Below are 22,725 nucleotides of genomic sequence, written 5' to 3' on the forward strand. Positions count from 1 at the left end.
TGTTTATCACTTATCATAAATACAATTTAGTGATTATCATAGAGAAGTATATTACACTATGGTGATTATGAACAATTTTAAGTGAATACTTTTGAGGTTATATTTGAAAAACGTTGCGTTTTCTTATCAGCGGTTTAGATATCCTTGTAGAATTATTTTTATTTTTCACAAAAAATTTGTATTATTTAGAGTTTCTTTTTTTTTCAATTTTTATTTTTTCCTTTTTCTTTTTCCGTCCTAAGATCTATTCCTAAATTTATTCGCAATCATTGTTTTGACGTTATATTAATCATGAGTAAATTGCTGTTTATTCGAAACATTCGTGGCCTAGATGAACCTTCACTCAGACAAATTATTAACAGTAAGAACTTGCCGTGTGGTACTATAATGTTTAAATCAGGTGGAGCATGTGCTACTGTTGACTTTATGGAACCATCCACTGCCGAATATGCTTTGACACAGCTCAATGGTAAATTTTTGGCTCAACTTTCATTTGCACCTTATAAAACTTGTTTAAATACATTATAGGTATGCCGCTTCAAGACCAAACTCTTGTTGTTGAACCATACAATGGATTGCATAGTCAAATGGTGAAAAAAGCAAGGTACGTCTTAAAATATATTTTAAAGAGATTTTGAGGCGTTGTCATATTAACAGTATACCTAATTATGATAATCAATTATGTCCATATCATACTTGAATGATAATTTCCTTTAAACTGTATAATTATATAATTTTTGCAAGTTATTGTTGATTACTTGAACTATTTTGAAAGTTTAATAAATTTTTAATTTTTTTGATAGGTATTGTTGAGCTTAATTAAATAATCTGTATTTAATAAATTATACATGTTTATTTTACTTAATATAAATGATAAAAAATAATATAGTTTTTCAGTATAAAAAATGTGGATTCTTAATATTCTCAGTTAAATATAAATAATTATTTACTAAATATAATTAACTGTTTTCATACATATTAAACATTTTAAAATGCAATACATTAAGTTTAATCTAATTTAAGATTATTAAAAAGAATATAAATCTTAAACAAATTTATTATACTTTGTATTGTTCATCAGTGTCAATTAACTTAATTGATGTACCTTATAAACTAGATTAGATAAAATACTACGTATTGCAAAAACACATATATCAAAGTTCTATTGGGATTGTATCATATCTAAACTTAAAATTTGAAAAATAATGCAATTATGATCTATACAATTTTGCTTTGCTGTCGTTTATGCTTCACATTTACAATTTTGATTTTATGGAAAATATTTTTTATTTCATTTTTGTAGATAAAATACATCATAGTAAGTTATTCAATTTCATGGACTATATATATGTTGTATAATATTTTAATCTTATAATTAATCATTATAAAATCAATCATTATATATATATATATATATGTATAACTAAAATAATATACGAAGGGCTAAATTCAATGATTTACTCATAATATTTATCAAAATAAATTGCTGTATATTATACATTTTTCTTCAAACATTTTCTACTATTTGAATTATAAGTAAATAATGTAAATAATATGAGCATCAAAATTTTAACTTAATATTTATAAACTAAAATTACTGTTAGTAAATTCAAATGTTGTCATCTATATCAGTATTTACTTACCTATGGGTTGCAAAATATTTTTGATGGGTTGCTGTTCTTAAACTAATGACAAGAAAAATATCTTGGTTATTAAAATATAATATTCTTAAAATTTATTAAAGACTTGTATTGGTATTGTTCTATCTGTTGATTTTTCTATTTCTGAACATATAAATTATATTTATAGTAAAGCAATATGTATGATAAGATTTATTAGGTAATGTTGGGACTTCAATGATATCCAATGTTTAAATATTTTATATTGTTAACTAGTGTTTTCAAATCTGGAGTATGTGTCCTTTTTATGGAACCCTTCTCAGATTGGTCCCACAAACCGTTTGAATAATATAAAGTCTATCTTATACATTTTCAATTAAATGATCTACTAAAAAATTTGCTTTGAAGTTAGGTATTCATTCACTTTCATTAAGGTGCAAGTTTAATAATATATCTTTTATTTTTAAAATTCTGAATGGTTGTATTGATTATCTTGAAATCCTTGAAAATATAGGTTAGTTGGTTCCCACATTTTGTACCAAATCCAAAATAACTTTTTATGAGTCAGTCCATAAAAGTCAGCTATATAGTTTTAATGGACCTTTAAGTCGTTTGCTTAGGGTTTGTAATAGTTTTGAACATTTTGACTTTAATTTTGATGATGAGTCTAAACTTCAGCTTTTATATTTGAGTTATGAATTAATAAATTGTTTAATACATTTTATTTTATTTTACACAAAAATACTAATATATCCTGTTGTAGTTAATGTAGACTCTATTGCCCTTTCCTTGGGAGTCAATAAATCAATAAAAAAAAAAAAAAAACAATAATTATGCATATCAGAAATTCTAATTCAGAATTAAGTTTTTACAGTATTACATTAAAGTATCTATATGATATAGGTTGTGAAGTAATGGTGGCAACAATTCTTAGTGAGTAAACATGCCAGAAGAAGAATAGTATCTTATATTGCTTTAGAAATTGTAAACTATTTTTTATTTGTAGTTAAAAAATAGGATATATGATAAATCACTTTTTTTCATGACAATAGTAGCAATGGTTATATCATTTTTTTATTTTCAAGTATAATTTAAAAATGTATCTAGAAAAATTATGTATTTAAAAACTTACAATTTTACCATAAGCATAAATAATACTTTTTTAATTTGTTTATTTATTTATATTTATTAATTCAACGCCTACAATTTAGTTTCAATTACATAAAATAAGATTTAATATCCAGTTAGATATAATTTTTACTTAAATTTATATTTTTGATATGTCGTTTTATTTTAAAGGAATACAAATAATATTCATAAATAAAACAAAGGTACTTCCTTTTTCAATAGTAATTATATTTTTTATTATTTATTTTATAATTAATTAGGAAAAAAATATTCAAGAATTCATTATTTTAAAATAATTAAAAAAAAAAACTTTTCCATGATTTAACCGGTCTTTGTAAATTGCTATACAAACATTTCAAGGTTTTAAAAATTCTATTATTTTTACCAGGATAAGCGCTTACAAATATTGATGGTAAGTCGGTTATAAATAGACAAATTTGCCACTATTTTTATAACAAAATTTGACAGTTCTAATTTTACTTGGTTTGTTAATTATCACCGACTTCATAAATAAGTCATTCATAGGTAGTTGTATTGCACACTAACCGGAATTAGATTAAATTAAAAAAAAAAAACCACAAATATTAAGGATTCGCCTGATTTAAATATAACTAAAAATTTTAATTATAAATTTTGAACCTGAATTAAAGAAAAAATTTGAGTTTTCCCTTAGAAGTAAGTTTTAATACGCCCCTGGTTACAAATGTGTCTATTAAAAATTATAAAATGGGCCGCTAGATTATCAATTCTCCCTGGTCCATTATGTTCTTAGTCTACCTCTGATTACTATACCAAAATACCAAAATACCTAATAGGCACTCGCAATTGAGTTAACTTGCTAATTTCGAGAGTATGGGCATTTTTATGACCATAATTAGAGGGTCCATAAGAAATATGCTTTTTCCCAATTTTGTAATTTTGGGAGTTATTTTAATATACATAATATATTATGTGGGTCTCTCGTGTGACATGTGCTAACCAAGAATATTTAAGTTTTTTGGAAAATTCTTTCTGTTTAATTGTATAGGCTAATTTTAAATGAAAATATCATGTATATATTGAATGGTATAATTTTAGGTGCGTGTACGATATAATATTGCGATTTTATTTACATTTTCTTATCGTTTTTTACGGGATTAACCCTTTGTATAATAATTTATTTACCGAAGCAGTTTTAATTGGAAACATTTTTAATGAAGTTTCTGTGGCCTAAAAATAACCACTTGTAAAGAATATTGTAAAATATTTAATTGTTTTATAAACGTTACTTTTTTTTTGTGGTCTATTTAATAAATTAGCATCCGGCTGCTTTTGTATATTATATATATTTTGCAAAAAAAAAAAAAAAATAAAAAAGAACGTTGACATTATTTTATAAATATGTTTCTAAACGTTAAATGATTTCATCTTGAGGAGTTTCCGTAATCTGTTATTTGTCAGTTTTGAGCATGTTTCGGTGATTTTCTGTTTTAAATTCTGAAGATTATATAAAACAATACCTAAATAATATATTTGGAAATTGTTGGATGAGGACGATTGTCCGATAGCTTGACCTGCATGTTCACTCGATTTAACATTACTTGATATTTTTCATTGGGAACATTTAAAATCTTTAGTTTAAGTTAATCCATCGATCAATTTCTAGCATTTAAACAGAAAGATAACAAATATGCACACAACTGACAAATTATTAGGTAACAGAAGCTGTTCAAGATGAAGTCATACGACGTTTAGAAGCATGTTTACAAAATAATATACAAGATTTCGAGCAATTCATAATATGACAATAAGTATTTTGTGTCATAAATTGTTTAAAATACAAATATATATTTAACTTTAATTGAATTTAAGTAGTCTTTATAATTCTTTCTTCCGTATACCGAGTTTTAAGTCATAAATAATTTTATAATGACAAAATACATAAATTTTTAAAAATTGAGCAAACTTTTTTTTTTTAACTTTCATTAGATGTAAATCAGTAAATTTTTGAGATAGAAAAACTATTTATAAAAAATGATTAAACAAAGCTTGTTTATCGGAATCTGGTGTTAAAAATACCTGTTGCCATTTAAAAAAAATTTGCAATTTCTGTTGAGTATGTGCACACTGAAAGGGGTTAGAAATTTAAAAAATCACCAAATAATTTATACTTCAATGTTCCCTATCCCCTTGAAAACCCCATTTCAGTCCGAGGTAACTAGACAAAAATATTTTATGTAACTATTTAAGTGCAGCATTGTTTACGTGTAGGTAACACAACATTCATAATTTACAACTAATTTATAAATTAAACTTGAGTATAATATGTTTATATTCTTGCGTTATATTATAATATGACTGTTACTTATATTAATATAAACATGAACATGCTGTAATACATTTTCATACCATTTTTATATATTTCTTTTAGCTTTTATGTACCTACCTACATAATTTGTGTGATCGTGCTTGATAAAATCAGCCCACCAAATTTCAGTATAGGTACTTAACCTATCTTATACTATACTACTCTCACTATAAATATTATATTTATAGTGTGCTATTTTTTCCCTCATCCGATTGGATGATGTTTATGATATGATATTTACACGTATTTTTATTGAGAAAACGGTTGTGATTGAAATACATATGAGTATAAACACGTATATATTAGGACATACGTCTTGAAGCGCGCGGGTATCTATTTACTAAATTGCGATATATGTGTATTGGTCATTCAGTTTTTATAAATTATTCCAAATGAAGAAATCTCCCGGGTAAAGTATGAACTCGTCGTCTTACACACTCACACATTAAATTATAATATATATATATATATAATTTTTAATATGCATTACTGTACGCAATACATATACGTGTGTAATAATTTGTATTATACTATTGTGAACATATATTGCAAGGTCGCGTTACTATACCAGCGCATCATATTTCTGTCTGTTGTGTTGCCAAACTTGACAATGGAATTCGGTACGGTGCGTGTGTGTGTGAGTTTGTTTGCGTGTGCGCGCGCTCGTGCGTTTGTACGTATCGGTAGCGGGGGTTGTGAGACTGGAATTCAAGGGGGTGAGTCGTGTGCTGCTTGGCCAGGTGGTGAGGAGGGGTTGGGCGTATGGAACCCTTCGGCGGACGGCTCGCGCGTTTAATCCCCGCGCGACTCGGTCCGCATCTGTCTCTGCGGCTGACGACGCCATCTTGTTTCCACACCCCAATCGGACGCGCGCACGCACATACGACCGACAGTGGCAGACACACGACTACGAGGGGAAAAAAAATAAAAATAAAATTATATTTCCTTTTTCGCCCTCCTCCATCGCGCGCTTATAGATGTGTCTATATAATATCCTTCCTGTATGTACACACATACACACACAAGGGTGGTTATACGTTTTTCTTTTTTCTTCTATACCGCGTTCCGCGTCTACATAAACGTGTAACGGTATCATCATTATAGAATAGGTGTATTTATCACCAATTATATTATATACTTACTTATTTAGTCTTGGGGTTTTTATGATTGTATAAGAATAAGGATATGTTATTCTCGACCAGGAATCGTGTATACGTATTACTATTGTTGTATACGTTGTATCTATAGTTTGTCTATGTATTATATGCTGGTAATTGTTTGATTTCCTCTTGTTAGGTTTAAAAGTGTACTAGTTTTCTTTAATCAAAAGTAGGTGCTGTATCCTTTAGAACTTATATATACAGGTAGCACTATCATGTTTTCTAATATTTTCTATGCATGATTAACATAATACGGCAATTATTTTTTGTAATTTGCGTATGAATATATCATAAAAATATTCGTATTTTATTTTATACATCATGTTCAAAAAAAAGAACATAACTTAAAGTAATTTAAGTAGGTAATATTTTGTAAAAATTCTATAAAAATATGCGTTTTAAGCGTTATTTTCATCACATTATTATAAGTGATATTATATTGATGATTAATATAATAAATTAACTCTATATGTATATGTATTTTATTTAATATACATTATATATTATTTTATGTTTAGTTATCTTATTTTAAGTTATTTTAATTTGAAATCAAAAAAACTTAATTTTAAACAAATAAAAAAAAAAATAATGGTAATATATTTTTCGAAACCAATACCTTTTTAAACCAATTTTTTTTAATATTAAATTTGCTTTATTTTGTGTGCTGTTTTCAGCATTGATAGAATTAATATTATAATTTAGAACCGTGTTTCTTAAACTTTTTAATAATATTTTTTATGCGGAACTCATATGAAAATTGTATTCAAAGAAGAAAAGTTCATATTACATGGTGATGAACGGTAACTAAAACAATACACTAAAATACTAAATACAGCAAATGCAATTAAATTATTTATCTATGTGATATTATAATATTCGAGAAGTAACATTACATCTGATTTTAATAACAGGAATAATAATAAAATTATTGTTTGAATGTGACTACGTAAATTATCAATAACTAAAGTAAAATTTGTTAATAAAAATGTTAATTTGTCTTAGTATCAGGATCAAATCCAATCTCTTTCGAAATGTTGACTTAGTTGCAGCGACTGCTGAGATTCCACATAAATACCTACGTTAAAATATAAGGAAGTAGGTACTCTCAATAATTTTTCATTTAACACCACGTATTTGTACTGCACTGCAAGGCGCTACGTTACTCGAAAAAAATATACAATATCGCAGATTATAGAAAGAATAATCGCCAAGGTACAGTCAACGGTCTTATTAAAACAAACATTTCATGTGTTACAATTAAGTGGACACGTGCTACTTACTCATTTTTCATTGATGTCGGTTGATTTTTGACTTATATTGTATATGTATAAAACACTATATTTATTATAGATTAATATTTATTGCACATTATAATGCATCAATTTGAACTCGTAATATTAAAGTATAATAATATTTTATAAATGTACACGCTTAACACGACTTTTACCCACTAGCCGCTTCTAATTTTTAGATTTTTTTTTAAATAAATTTATTTTGAATATTTTGAAAAAATTACTTTGAATTTCGTGGAACCAATATGTGATCTCTGCGGAACTTTGGGGTTTCGTAGAAAATTAATTAAGAACTTGAGTAGATTTAAACAAAATATTAGTAAAAGTCTTAATTGATAAATCTGAACGTTTAAATTTGAATGTTGAATAGCAAAATAAGCTTTCATTGTTATCAATAATTCTTTATATATTATATAATTGATATTCAATAATATTGTAAATGTATATTATTTATGTTAAATGTATTTCTAATCAGCAACTTGTACACTACTGTCTTTAATTGGGTTCCAATAGGCACATTATTATAATTAAAATACATTTTAGGTTCGCTTTATTTTTATGAATAATCGGTTTACGATTGACAGATCCTTATTTAGGTCTTGCTTTCTATAACAATGTGGATTTAATTTATAAATAAATAAAATAATGAAGAGTAATATTTTTTTATAAATTTCTGACTATAAAAACCGATACTCAGGGATACTTAATAAAAATAAATGTACTATTACCACAATATAATTTGGTTGATATATTTATAATTTCTTTAGTTAATATAAATATATAATCTACTACGAACTCGATATTTTATTTTTATTTAATTTAATGTTAAATGATAAATAATAATCCATCTTAAAATATGAAATCAAAAACATTTGTTCTCGTAAAAATAAATATTATTTTGGTATAGTTAGATACTAAAAAATAATGATAATAATAAAATAAATATAGTGTATAGTAATTATTAGTTAGGTATGCTTTTCAAAGGGCTTAAAAATAATTGTTCAAAAATTTATAAATTCACAGAAAATAAGTGTTGCTTATTAAAACAATAATTTTGTATGGTATATGAATGTATGATTTGTACAAATTTAATTTTCAAACTTAATCAAATATTTCTGTTAAAACGTACATATTTTCTATTAATGTAATAATAATACAAATTTTATAAATGTAATTTTTTGAAAATTATTTATAAATGGAATACTAATGTTGTTGCATACTAACTCGTAATTCCTGACTGTTTCTAGTATATTATCCAAGACCCACTATTATTTTTGTTTGTGCATATTTAAAGAAAAAAACTAAAAATATAATTTATACAGATGGTAGTACTATGACTGCTTATCAAAGTAAAAGAAATTATATCGAACATATTTTGGTTTAATTTTATATTATCACAGACTGCAATGATGAACAACTGAATTTATGTCTATAATATAGTGCAATGATTTTGAAAATTATTTTATTACCTTCTATTATTATGAAAAATAATAAATATTTGCTGCCTTTAATTAAATTTTATGTACTTATTATCAATGAAATCTTTACTACAATGTATTATAATATATTATACATATTGTAATTGTGTAATATATTTATTAAAATTTTCAAAATATCATTAATTGTTTTGTATTATTCCATTAATCATGTAACATGTTTTGATATTTTTAAAAATTTAAACGATTAAAAAGCTATTATTTTTTCTCCCTATAGCAGTAAATTTCGTCAGTCCATAATCATTAGAGTCTCACGTTGACAGTTTTCCCACAGTTATAATTATTCTTTATATATTTCAGGTATTACAAAATTATTGTTATTGTATAATATGTAAAGACCATACACTATATTAATATACTCATTAGTCATTAAAATAATATTTATAACTAATATAAGAATGTACGTATTAGTGAATTTTAGGAAACATTGAATTTCCAATAGTCATCTTCACATGGAATGTTACCATACGTATACATGCACCCTGTGGTGACTCTTTGAAACTATATATGTATACATTCTGTAAACGCGTATAATACGAGCTGAGAGGAGCGACACGGTCGTACACACATAAATATAATAATACATCCCTCTTTAAATTCTGTGTCTGTGAAATTTTGCCTGGATCTTTTTTGGTTGGCATTTTATTATTTACTTCGTTTTTTATATAAAACTACTCTCGGTATATCTATACATAAGTATTCCATGTGTTATCAGATTAAATGTGTGTATTCAAAAAAATTCCCATACTATATTTTTCGGCATATTAGTGTTCTATTACTTATTCTTCTTATATACACATTTGATTCAGAGAAAAAAAATAACAGTTAATTTCAGGAATCGTTTTTAGTATACAGTGTGTTCAACGATAAAGGTAACACGAAATATTTTCAACGTATCACCTTGTATTTATTTCCAAGTTTTTTTATCTGTCAAAGGACTTGAATATACATTTATTATTGAAAAATTCAAATTTTAACATTTTTTTCTTCGCGAATGTGTAGTAAAAAAATTTTTTTTTTAAATAGCAACCACTATTTTCGAGTTCATATTTGGATTACATTAATTTTATTGAACAACTTAGACTTATATAGTTTTGTTCTATCTTTAAAATTTGCTAATTGAGAGTGAATTAAAGTTTTGACCTATAAAATGTGTATTTATCGTATTTTTCAACAGTCTATCCACGGTTTTGCAATAATTCATGTGGTTTCTTATAATTTTTCTGAAAAATCAACCACGCTATTTTCATGAACATAGCATTTATATTATTTACACAGAGTTATTGATTCAAATAATTACTTAAACATAGCAAATGGGTAAATTTATGGTTGATTAACGAAATAATTCTGAATAAAATTTTACATTTTATCAAATTTAATCTGTAGAAAACGGCGGTTCCTGTAAATTATTAGTGTTTATATACACGTATCTATATTTATATTAATAATATTTACATCATATTAACTGTACTTGTGAGAAAATCGTGAATATATTATTTGAGTTAAATTTTAGTATATATTGTAATGTATAATCTATAAGCTATTTGTTAAAAAATATCATTTTCTGTTAAATAAATCACAATGAATATTTGAGTGATGTATAAATGAACGTTATTTTCGTACCCTCATTTCTATAATTCTATAGGAAATTCGGTCTTTAATACCTTTATACATAGCAATATGGCATCGGCTACCCTTATTGATCTTTCCTTACTTTTTTTTTTTTTTTTGACAGTCGATTCATAGAATTGAAATCGAATTCATATAATAGGGGGTTCTTAGCCAGCAGGCAGGGACACACGGAAGAAAACATAAATCTCACGTATTGATAAATGCGCTTTAACTATTGATCCCATATCCTACTTCATAATTTTTATTTTTAGATCCTACTTATGTTTCTTAGAAAAAACTTATTTTCTGTTTAAATTTGGTTTCACTACATTGTGGACATTTTGTTACTATGTTTTGAACCGGAAGCTATAAAAATGTGAATTTGGAAGAAAAACACCTTCAACACCTTCCAAAGTATTTAAAATTTAAAAGTGATGTAGTGACTTGCCGGTTGATCCATTCAAGACCGTTGAGTTTTTGTATTTCACTGGGAAACTCCTAGTTAGACCTATGAGATATGCATGTTGAATCCGTTAAACGGATGTGATTTGGTAGTGGAAGGGTTCTGACAGTCGAAATAATGTAAAATACGTTTTTGAACGAAGTTAGTTTATTGGGTCGATAATTAATAAAATACAAGTTCTAAGAATTATTAGAAATACAACGACATGTCCTAATGCTTGTATATTAAGTAGAATAACACTCGACTGATTAACTACATATTTGGAGGTGTCCAGCTATGGCATGACTAAAGCGTAAAATTACAATTCAGTTATAATCCCTACATAACTTACCAATTCATATAAATATAAATATTAAGGCTAATATACATAATAATAATAACGAATGCGTTTATAAAAGTGAATTAAGTATTTTACAAATTTAATTTCCAATTGTTGAATGCAATTTACTTATCCATTTCTGAAAGTTAATGTTTTTTTTATAATATATATATATATATATATACGAATTATTTTTCGTATACATTAGTAACAAACTACTAACAATGCTACAGGTTACTTTGTTTAAGTTTATATATATCATATACTCACAATCAAATAGTAAATCAATAATTAAGCAAAAGACCCGCGAAAATTATTTCTCCTTAGATATTTGTTGCACATTGAACCAGTAATACTTTATCGACTTGTTGCACTTGCTAAACAAATGAAAATGGTTACGCGCTGTATTATCTTAAAAAAATTTATCAGATGCTAAGAAATATATTATATTATATATAATATATATATGTACTATTAAATGTTCAATAATTACAGAAATAAATCAAACCTTCACTTTTCATTATTGGTGAGGAATGAGAGTTGAACAACATGAAATAAGTAATGAGTAACTAGAATTATAGTACATTATCAAAGTAAAAAAAAAAAATTCAATAAATATTTACGTGTGTGTACGTTAAAATCATTGTTAAATAGTAGTTGTTCCTGTGAAGTTAAATAATACTTTACCTTAAAAAAGTGCTGGTATCCCCGGTTGATTTAATTCGTTTCGGACATAGCGACAAGAGCGTAGGGACGCTCTAAAATCGTGGCGACGAATATTATACTATGTGCGTTTTTTTTATTGAAATATTTGTTGTTGTCGACTCGTGGGTCTGTCACGATTTTCACGCGCGATTTCCTTCGATATTTATGCGTGTAACCGCGAATATATTGTAGCCACAGCTTTGTCTGCTGTAAAAGGTGTATACATTTACATAATATATTTTAACTAGCAGCGTTTACACATGATATAATATAATAATATAGTACTGGAGAATTACAATATATTTTTTTAGAGTGTGTTCCCACCGAATTTTTGTACGTTAATGAGGGAACTCGACTATAAATGAAAATCGCAGGGAGTTCATCGGCTAATGCTGCACAACTACTAAGTCATGCCATGTCGCAGATCACTTATTATTATTACTCATGCCGTGTTATATTTCAATGCAGCATGATACCAACCTATTGTGTAGTAGGTTCTTAAATTTGTTTTGTAAATTTGAACATTATTAACTACATAACACGCGGTGCATTTATGCGGAATAACACCACGAAAATCGTCTATTTGATATAATGATTGTCAAGCTGACAAAAAAAATATTATTTATATATATATATATATATATATATATATATATATATATATATAAAATTTAACGGATGAGGTTCGCACCGATTTTATATACATATTGGTTTTTGTAATATAAATGTATAGACTAATACAAAATAGTATCCGTTTATAATTAGTATTAAAAAAAATTTGCTATCGTAAATCAATACAAGATGTAATTTTGTATCTTTTGCATGAAAATACTTAATATTTAGGTTCAAAGTCACCGTTTTATGCATCTGTATTGTCTGATAAAAATCATTTCCACAGTTTATACCTTATAGATTATCCTTTTATAGACCGCGTGTGTCCTTAATATAAGTTCGATAAATTATTACATTAATAATCTTCCCTTGTCGTTACCGTCCCCTTGGCACGGTCGTGACACGTCCAACGAAAAGCGTTTTTTTTCTTCGGCATTGTTGACATACCTATTTCACTGTTGACGACACGCTCTAACACAATACAATACATGCGTGCGTAGGCGTACGAGCCGACCGGTTGGGCTCGAGCCGGGCTAACACAAATCATGGGGGTAACTTGTGTCCCGTTATCGTGTGCGAGGGTGGTAGAACGTGCCCGGACCGTCCGCGGGGGAGTAATAAAAGTGGTCCCGGTAATAGGTCATCCTTAGTTTTTGGGCGCGGGACAATTGTCGTACGGGGGTGGATTAAATTCATTGTACATGAATAATAATAACACGCGATAACTGGTTGGAAACGGGAAAACTGGACCAGTACCGGGTACAAAAGGCGCACGCTTTATGTATTCTGTTATATGTGCATACATGTACATGAAATTCATCGTGATCACATAGTAGACAAATAAACATTGTGGGTAGGTACGTGCGGATAAATTCCCCCCATACACGGTCAGTTTTTAATGACAATCAACGTGACTGACATTCACGACTGACCGTGTATGCGTATGACTGATACTAACTGACAATCGAATTTTATAATTTTATAAATTATAAAATAATTTTTATAATTTGTATAATTGATGAAATTCAAACGTGTTTGAATTTTTATTATCAGTCTAGATGGTTGACATTTATGATTGCTCGTGCATGTACATGAATGTCAGTCAAACAAACCGAAAAGTGCAGTGCGCATGAGTGCCGTGCTTACCAAAATAATAAAAAAAGTATATATATTTGTTTAAGTACTATATTTTTTACTATACTTAATATATATTAAATTAATATTTTTAATTTAAACTTAGTTTGTAATATATCATTTGGTATAATATATAATAAATAAATTAAATAATGAAACATTTTGGCGTGACTTTATTAATTTATACCGTAGTTTACCGGCCACGTGGCGAGTAAAAAGTGAAATCTATAATAATCAAGTTTTGAAGTAAAAAAGTTACTTAAAAAAAATGACTGAAAAATTAAAGGAAATTGGTCTGACTGCTGATGTAAATAGTGCCAAGAAGAAAATAAATATATTGACAACAAATTATCGTAGGGAGCTCAAAAAAGTTTCGCAATAAACCATAGGAAATAGCATGAAAAATGTATTTTTTCGACTTACAAAATAAATGAATAAATGAAGATTGACATTCTTGATTTACCGAATATGGAAATTATCAATAATCAATCAGTCACATTGATTTTCATTCAAAACTGACCCTGTTTGAGGGCCTTAAGATTTTATGAGTAGACCAAATTTTATTTGTGACACTGACGTTTGCATTGCGTGTTATGAATTGTGTACCTTTTTATATGGTTTTCCGAGCTCGCATTTTGACGTATGTGTTATTTTTAACGGTTTTTTCATCGGATTAACGGTAGCGATTCATTCTGTGCTTGTATATTAATATATTATAATAATAATGTATTCTTGTATGGGCGTCCTTTATATTATAATATATTTTCGTGCAGTTTCAAAACACAGATACTAGTAAATAAATATAATTTATTATCGTCCTGAGCGCAATGCATTATTATTGCATTTGTTATTACTCGTATTATTTACTATAACATATTATGCGTGCCCTTCCAAATTTTATTATCTACACAGTCTGCAGAAATTGACGCACAATTCTAATATAACAAATTTATATGATAACGTTTTTCCCTTGGTAGTATTAACTTATTTTTCTATGTGGGTAGTAACATTTTCCAGTCTCACAAAAATAAAAAACAATTATTAAACTTATTTATTTTTTATTATTTTTGGTATTAGCATTAAAAATAATTGGTAAATCTTTTAATGGCTTTTAACTGAAAATCGTGACTCATAAGTCACTAAAATTCTCTAAAAATTGTATACACAATGTTTATTATACTACAATACTGTTTATTTTTTAAACTAATTTATATTAGTTTCAATTTAGTAGATCATTAAGATCATGTACTAATTTTTGTACTCATGCAATTACTAATACGAAAATCTATATAAACTTAATTGTGTACTCAAATACAAAAAGTATATCTTCATTATCAGTACATCTCCTTATGTATAAACAATCGTTTAATGCGAAAATGTTTATAATTATTTAATTATATTTATAATATAATTTATTACTTTTCTTTAACCTAAAGTTATAAAAATTCGTTTACGTATATGATTTTAATGTATCTTGTATTATTGCACTAGCCAAAACTTTTTCAAGACTAGTTATTAAACTTTTTTCATTTATTAACTTGTTCTAAATGATTTAATATATTATTAGTTGATGGGTTTAATAATGTAATAATTAATTGCAATTTGTAAGTCTAAAAGTTTATAAAATAAATAATAATAAGCAATCAAATTAATATTTTTTTGTAAATTATTATTGACTTTTGAGTAAGTTTAAAAATATTATCATTTTTGATTACATACCAATTATAATTCATATCTTTCCATTCATGTCTTTCTGATATTTTTAATTTAATAAATAAATAAAATATATTTATATATATATAATGCTACAATTTTTTTCTTTGGACTTAAAACTATTACTTTAAATTTATGGAAACCTATTAGATTTGAAAAATTCTATAAAACTATATGATTTATATACAGTATTTGCAATATATGATCTTAAATTGTAAGATGTGCATTTACTTATCTTACGGGTATAATGAATAACACCGATTAAAAATTATCATATCAATAATTACATGCATGCGCTTGAAGTTGCGTGATCGCTAATCACGCTTTTAATTATAATCAATGGCTTGTGCTCCCACGTATAAATTAATTTGTTTTAATATTCTTATTGTGATGTTAAACTGAAATAGATATTCAAAAATAAGAAACAAAAATGTTTGAATATAATTATTGAAAAATTATTTGAATGAATACTATCAATAAATATAATATTGTTTAACGCTTAAGTGGCTTGCTTACCGATTTTAATAACAATTAATTTGAGATTCGCCATTTTTATATGTAGCACGTACACAATGTACGCACTGTGGAAATGTGCAGTGCCCGTATAAAAAAAAATTAAAATACGCACTCAAAATGGCGAATGGGAACGGATTTCATTACCAGTCGCATTATATTATATAGCATTTTTTCGCGTTTGTGTGTTATATATATATATTCCCTAAGCATATCCGTCGGATGGGTTGAATAACGAATGTTTTGAATATATATGTATACATACATACTCTATGGAATATATTCAATGAGGGTTGATACGAGCAGGGTGCATACAACGCGCGCGTGCATTTGATAAACGATTTGAAATTATAATTTATTTTTTAATTTCAATTTAATATATATAGAAGCTATTTTTATATTTTGTTGTTACTATTCTTCACGTATTTAAAGCAATCACACATTCATACTATTTCTTTCTCTCTTACATTTGCATGCAGTATTTGACTTGGACGTGGGGATGTGGGATGTTTGAGTACCCCAATTAAATTATCATATATTCTAGCATACCACGAATATTTTTTCATTTTATTTTAGGACGGTATTTTATTGAAGTTTAGTTTTTACAAAACTACAAAAAGTTAAATTTTTATTAAAAACAAACTATTTACAAAATGTGAAGGTATTAGTTTTTGATATATCGGTACATGATAAATGATAATATATCATCAACATTGACGATTTTTGTTGATATACATGATCGGGTATTATGGAAATAGCCATTACATATAGCGCTTATTTATTAGTTAATTAATTGTATAATACCCACATAGATTTCTTTTGTTGGGTCAAATATCTAAAAAGTTCTTGTTGATCATTTTCATATTTCTAAAATTATTTACACATTATATTTTAAGATTTTTGGTTTATAATTTCGAATTAATATGTTTTGTCAAAATTTAATATTTTAATTTGTATCCTTAGATCTTTAATATAAAGCTATAATCATGAATATAATTTTAAAAACATTAAACATTAAAAATAATATCAAATAAAACCAAAATGGTAAAATCTAACAATTTAAATGATAACTTATTAATTTTATCGATTAAATAAATCTGCTTAAGTTGCATCCACTGTTACGTTGATATTACACACGTTTACATACATTATGGTGTATGGTGCACCGTTAATAATATTCGTGTGTATAAGTATATAATATTTAATTATACAATTTAATATATTTAGAATATTAATTTTCTAGGTTTGAATTGGTATATAATAATTAACGTCCGATAAATTGTTAATAACTGGTATTATTTTGCATTTACTCTCTGCTTGTAGTCTTGTATATGTTCTTTTAAGAATGAGATCCCATTGCAATTTTGCTTCCGGAAACAGATGTTATTTTTATCCTATTGAAAAAGTTTAAGCATAGAACACCGTTTCTAAATATTTATTTGTCTTATTATAATTTAAAATGTTTAGTGTTTATAATACAATATTTAAGACTCTTAACGTAAGTACAATTTATTAATTATCCGTCATTTAAATGCTCTTTTTTCATTATGTGTTCACTAAACAAGGTCACGTACTCACACATACCTAAGTGCTATCAATTTGTTACTTAACGACCCATTTATCGTAATTTACAGCATTTAAATAACAAATTTATCCATTATCTGTATACATGCATTTATACCCACTTCCTCTGTATTCAACAACATATTTATATTTAACAATAATCATTGTGATAAATTATAAATATGGCTACGTTTGATGTGATATCCGGACTAGATTCTGCTATTCATGAAAAAAAAATTCGTATGTAAGGTCCTTTGGCCTGTTTTGTTGTTACTACTATTGCAGGTAGTTTGAAAATCCTGACCTGCAAAATACACGAAATATATTGCTCACAATATACCACTGCCGCACTGGTATGACAGTGTAGATGTATATTGTTCGTGTATTATATATATACTCGGATGTGTATACACTTTTATCTCATACACATAGTATTCATTGTGTTGGAGGAACATATCACATTCCATATAGATCTATATAAAATATATAAAATCGCCTCTTTTTATGCACCATGTGACCTGTATAACGTCTTCTTTTTTTTTTTTATAGTGCTCTGCAGGTAAATCCCAGTGGTTTGGGTCTATTCCATTGACTCTTCATGGAATATTTACTTTGAAGAAAATCATGTTACTTTCAGATTTATAAATATACCAACGTTACTGTATATTTAGGACCTTTGTGTCGGTTCTTGTGCTAATATCTTAAATGTTATAGTTATTATTTTTATATGAAAATGCATGTTTTTACATAGACTAATGTCCAATACTACACGTATACATCGCCTAGTCTATCTAATATATGTATCCTCTATATGCTGTTATCGTGGTAAAATAGTTATAAAAATTTGCATTTGCTAAGAGAAATCTTTAGAGGGAAAGCGTTGACTGTCGTCATCAATGTTTTTACTAGAAAACAGTATCGTGAAATATAAACACAACAAACCACGCGCGCAGAAGGTCAAAGAAATGTCACGGACAAAAAAAAACACTGTTTAATAGATAGTTGCATAACTTTACTGCATTTTTTTTTTTTTTTTTGCGCTGCGTAAAATAATATGACATCAAATGTCTAGACGGACGGGTTCACGTATAATCATTGATATCCATAATATTACGTTAGTCTGTATCCAAGTATACCTGTATTTACGAAGTTTCGACTTTATCTGTACACATTATATTCTTGCTGGAGTTTTTTTTAAACCTATAAGAGCTTATTCCATCTACTATCGTAGTATTAATCGAACGGACAAATTGGGAAATATTGTGCCATGAAATGTGTACACATCAGCACAGACTATAAATTAATAATCATTATTAATTATATTATATATCTCACATTATACGTATGGGTATTTGTATATTACGACTAGGATCCCCCACGCCACTATCGTGGCTTATGCGGTGTGCCCGAAATGGTTCGACGTTATCCCGTTCAAAGTGTACGCCGATAATGAATGGCGTGAGTTCCGAAGTAAAAAATAAATAAAATATAAAGAAAAAAACTATTAAGGAAGGAAGAGAGGAAAAAAACACGTTTTAGGTTTGGAACACCATTCGACGGCGACGACGACAGCAGCGGCCGACTATACACCGCCGTAGTTGGCCACACTGCGTTTTATATATATATATAGTTGGTCGGTCGGACGAGTTTTAAGTATTTTTTTTCTCTCCCTCTCTCTGTCTACCGCGACCCGTCCGTCCGTATCGTTGTATTTGCGCCGTGCGCTCCGACCAAAAATTCGACACATCAATTTCAAAAACGTACATTAATTTAGTAATATATTTTAATAGAAATATAATTTTTCTTAACAAATTTATATCATCGTGATCGTAGTAAGTTTTGTCAGCTGTTGTTTTTCAGTTTTGTTTGTTTTAAATCCGTGAATCTGGTATAACGGTAATATAACAACAAAAACAACAACAATCGTCGTAGTAATAAATATAATATGTTCTACTAATTAGTATTAATGAAGTATTAACTCGATCGCGTTTCCAAATAATATTTTTGTTTGAAGTGCTCGATATTTAAAATAATTATTATTACTATTGTCTTGTGAAGAAGTGTGTGATCGTCGTCGCGTGTTATTCAGTTAAATCTAATATAACGTCGTTGACGCCGTAGCAGGAATAATATTTACTTCGAAGAAGGATAATTCGTTGAATACTTTTAATCCGCTCCTGGTTCGTCGTCGTCATCAATTGTGCGCTTGCGAATACGTAAGACATCACCTAATAGCGTGAAACTTGTGCTCGGCCAACAGTACGTAGTTTTTTTCTCTCATTTTATCTAAAAGAAATTAATTATGTTCAATTCTCGCCATCGCTACCGATTGACAACGTCAACGGAGTATAAAGTTTTGGTATATTTCGAAAACGTTTATTATACCGCGTTCTAAGCGCGTTCGTACCCAACAGTGGCCGACATCTACTGTACTTACTCGTCGTCTATCGACTTAAATATTGTTTATAAGTGAATTTGTCGTGTCGTTATCACATGATCCATTCTCTAGTCTGTATAAGGAAAAAATGTTTTTTCATTACGAGTGTTTTATTAATATATATGATGAAAATTCTTTGTCGCTACTGTCCCGCGTGACAATCCCTTGGCTCGTTACAAGATTTTCCGTCCACTTCCCGACGCGTACGCACGCGACAAATCACATTTCCCACACGTGGCTTGCGATGTCCGTCGGAGCATTTCCATCGGCTGCACACCCCACGCGAGTGCGCTTCGCTCGCAGGTCACGTCGTGGAAAAATTATAATGAATAAAACGCCGCTTCTTTTACTACGCGCCGGTTCCGTGTGCGCTCGTGCACCATAACATAATATACTTTGTGCCTACTAATACTTATACAATGAATATTCTTCTTGTACATTGTCGTTGTTATTACTACTGCTGCTGCACTTGCATGCTCCCGATTGTTTCGTGTAATAATAATAATAATAATATTATTATTATAATGCACTTGCGAGCGCACAAGGCACACACACACACACGTACACGTTACCCGGCTAGAGAGGAGAGCCGTGGCCACCGCCGCACATTCCTCGTGTGTGCGTGCGTGCAGAGGACACGCCGTCGTCGGTGGAGAAGGGCAAACGCGCGCCGCCGAGTTGTCGTACGCGTGTATCGTGTCGGCGTGGCGAGGGGTAGGCGGGACGGGCGTTTATATTCGTCGTCGTCGTCGTCGCCGCCGCTGCCGCCGCCGCCACAACGTTCGAATAAGATCGATATTACGATACTTGGCGGCGGATACGCGCGCAGTAAAACCGTTAGTCACATGTGGTAGGATACCGGCGAAACGCCAACAAGTTTATGCTTATACTTATACCCGGCGTCGTATAAAAATCGTTTCCACTCGAAATTTTTCTCCGTTTTTTCCCGGACCGGTAGATTTACTCCACGGAAGTGATCCGTGTGTTTGTGTGTGTGTTTTTGTTCGCGTGATGATATATTACTACGATTGTTGGTGCTGTTCTATTTTATAATAATGTGTGTGTACATATGTGTGTGTGTTTAGTTCAACATATCGTCGGGTAGTTATGACTCCGAACGACATGGACCAGAGTCAGCAGCAGGCCAATCAGGGTAACACTCAAGATTTCAACGGTTATGCATACGGTCAACAGAGTTCTCAATTCCAACAGAGACAAGCTGCCGTCCAGAGGTAAAATTAATTGTTGATAATAATTACGATTTTATGCGAATTGATGAAGGAAGTTTATTATAACGTTACATTTTAATCGTGTTGTCCCGCGCTTGAAAGTCGCGTCCTCTTGTTTGAGGCCTAAAAATCTCCGTGTATTTTAACCAATATCTACGGGTTGCTGACAACTAGATAAGTTCCAAGTGATTCTGTTGGGCTTTTATTGTTGAGGTTAGGTTATCGAATAACTGCCGCGCCAACACCGCCGTGGTTATCACGCGTGACGCGCTCGCGCGGGGCCAATGGCAGCCGCGGTGGTCTTCGAGGGGAATCGTCATCGTCATGTACATAATATAATATACCGCCGCGTGTGCGTGGCTCGTGATGGACAAATGAATGCTCTCCTGCTTTTTTTCGGCAAGGGGCTAGTCTACGGCATTCACGAGTCTCACCCCACGTAACATGGCGGCAGCATGCCGTTTTTACGTTAAGAATAATCCGATAACATTGGGGTTGCGAAGGGAAAAAAATATTCAGCACGAGAACAGCGAAGACGGACGAGGCGATTCGTCGCTGCCCCTGTATACATTCGTTTCTTCCGTAATTTTCGTCCGACAGGTGTGAAGAAAACGCGTTTGTACCGTATAATTACTCTAAACGTGTGCGTCGACACGTGTTCGTTCTATATTGTAAACCATTCGCTATACAACGTATACACGTTCAGAATATGCCAAGACGACCAGTTGTTACCCGAACAAAAAAGGTTGTTCGATATTTTTTTGTATCCGGAGTATTAAAAAAAAATAAACCTTACTCGTAGTGAATCATAACTGCAATCGTCGGGTGCTGCTGGTGACGTTTACCAGCAACGTGTCGGTCGCGCGCAAATCTCCAATATTTATCACGGGAATATAGTTAAACAACCTGTTTCCCGGCCCCCGGTAGCCGAAGCAGTCGTCATGCGCGTTTGGCGTATACACGCGTCGCCCGGCGTTTCGGTGGTGGTCAACGACCGGAAGTTGTTTTCGAAACGCGACCGTAATTGACGCAATGTGTATATTACGAACGTGCGCGCACGGATATATAACGCGACGTGGAATGCCGTTGCAGCAGCTGTACTTAATTCGTTTTTACGCGTTTTATAACCCCGTCCACGTACGAATGCATTTGGCCTACGCTTACCTATACGCTTACCATTTATGTTACACGGGTGTTGAATAAGTATAATTCTTATGTTATTTGTGAACGGATTACATAAGTTTCGAGTCGATCCTAGCAGGTAACTGGAGAACGCGGCGTAGACGTTGTCGCGCGTCCGTTTGAATATAGATGACAGCGTACAGGTAGTTCAAATTACATAGTCTTCGCCCGACCACTTTCGTGACATTTATGGTCTGTTTCA

General features: G+C 29.5%; 1 protein-coding gene and 1 long non-coding RNA gene across 3 annotated transcripts; one reads left to right on the forward strand and one right to left on the reverse strand.

Moving 5' to 3' along the window:
• The first annotated feature begins 141 nt into the window (after positions 1 to 141).
• On the forward strand, positions 142 to 21,363 carry LOC112681920. Of its 2 annotated transcripts, XM_025552286.1 has the most exons (3): positions 142 to 469; positions 529 to 604; positions 21,198 to 21,363. In XM_025552286.1, the coding sequence occupies exons 1-3, from the start codon at positions 292 to 294 to the stop codon at positions 21,346 to 21,348; spliced, it is 405 nt and encodes a 134-aa protein (XP_025408071.1). In that variant the 5' UTR covers positions 142 to 291; the 3' UTR covers positions 21,349 to 21,363. The 2 variants fall into 2 exon arrangements, 1 of the variants encoding a protein (XP_025408071.1); XR_003148445.1 differs by lacking the exons at positions 142 to 469; positions 529 to 604 and adding an exon at positions 19,514 to 19,934 and having other exon boundaries at positions 21,198 to 21,289.
• On the reverse strand, positions 19,599 to 20,604 carry LOC112681921. Its single transcript, XR_003148446.1, has 2 exons — positions 20,113 to 20,604; positions 19,599 to 19,961 (listed from the first exon to the last, which is right to left on the reverse strand). It is a non-coding gene; the product is annotated as an uncharacterized LOC112681921 (long non-coding RNA).
• Positions 21,364 to 22,725: the final 1,362 nt, after the last annotated feature.

Source organism: Sipha flava, unplaced genomic scaffold, assembly GCF_003268045.1.
Source record: "Sipha flava isolate LNK unplaced genomic scaffold, YSA_version1 199_pilon_pilon, whole genome shotgun sequence".
In the NCBI taxonomy this organism is placed as follows: domain Eukaryota; kingdom Metazoa; phylum Arthropoda; class Insecta; order Hemiptera; family Aphididae; genus Sipha; species Sipha flava.

Excerpts from the sequence above, each read along its gene's own strand:
- LOC112681920 (XM_025552286.1), top strand. The coding sequence starts at position 292 with ATGAGTAAATTGCTGTTTATTCGAAACATTCGTGGCCTAGATGAACCT. Across the intron at positions 470-528 it reads TGCTTTGACACAGCTCAATG|GTATGCCGCTTCAAGACCAA; the intron begins GTAAATTTTTGG and ends AATACATTATAG. Across the intron at positions 605-21,197 it reads CAAATGGTGAAAAAAGCAAG|TTCAACATATCGTCGGGTAG; the intron begins GTACGTCTTAAA and ends GTGTGTGTTTAG.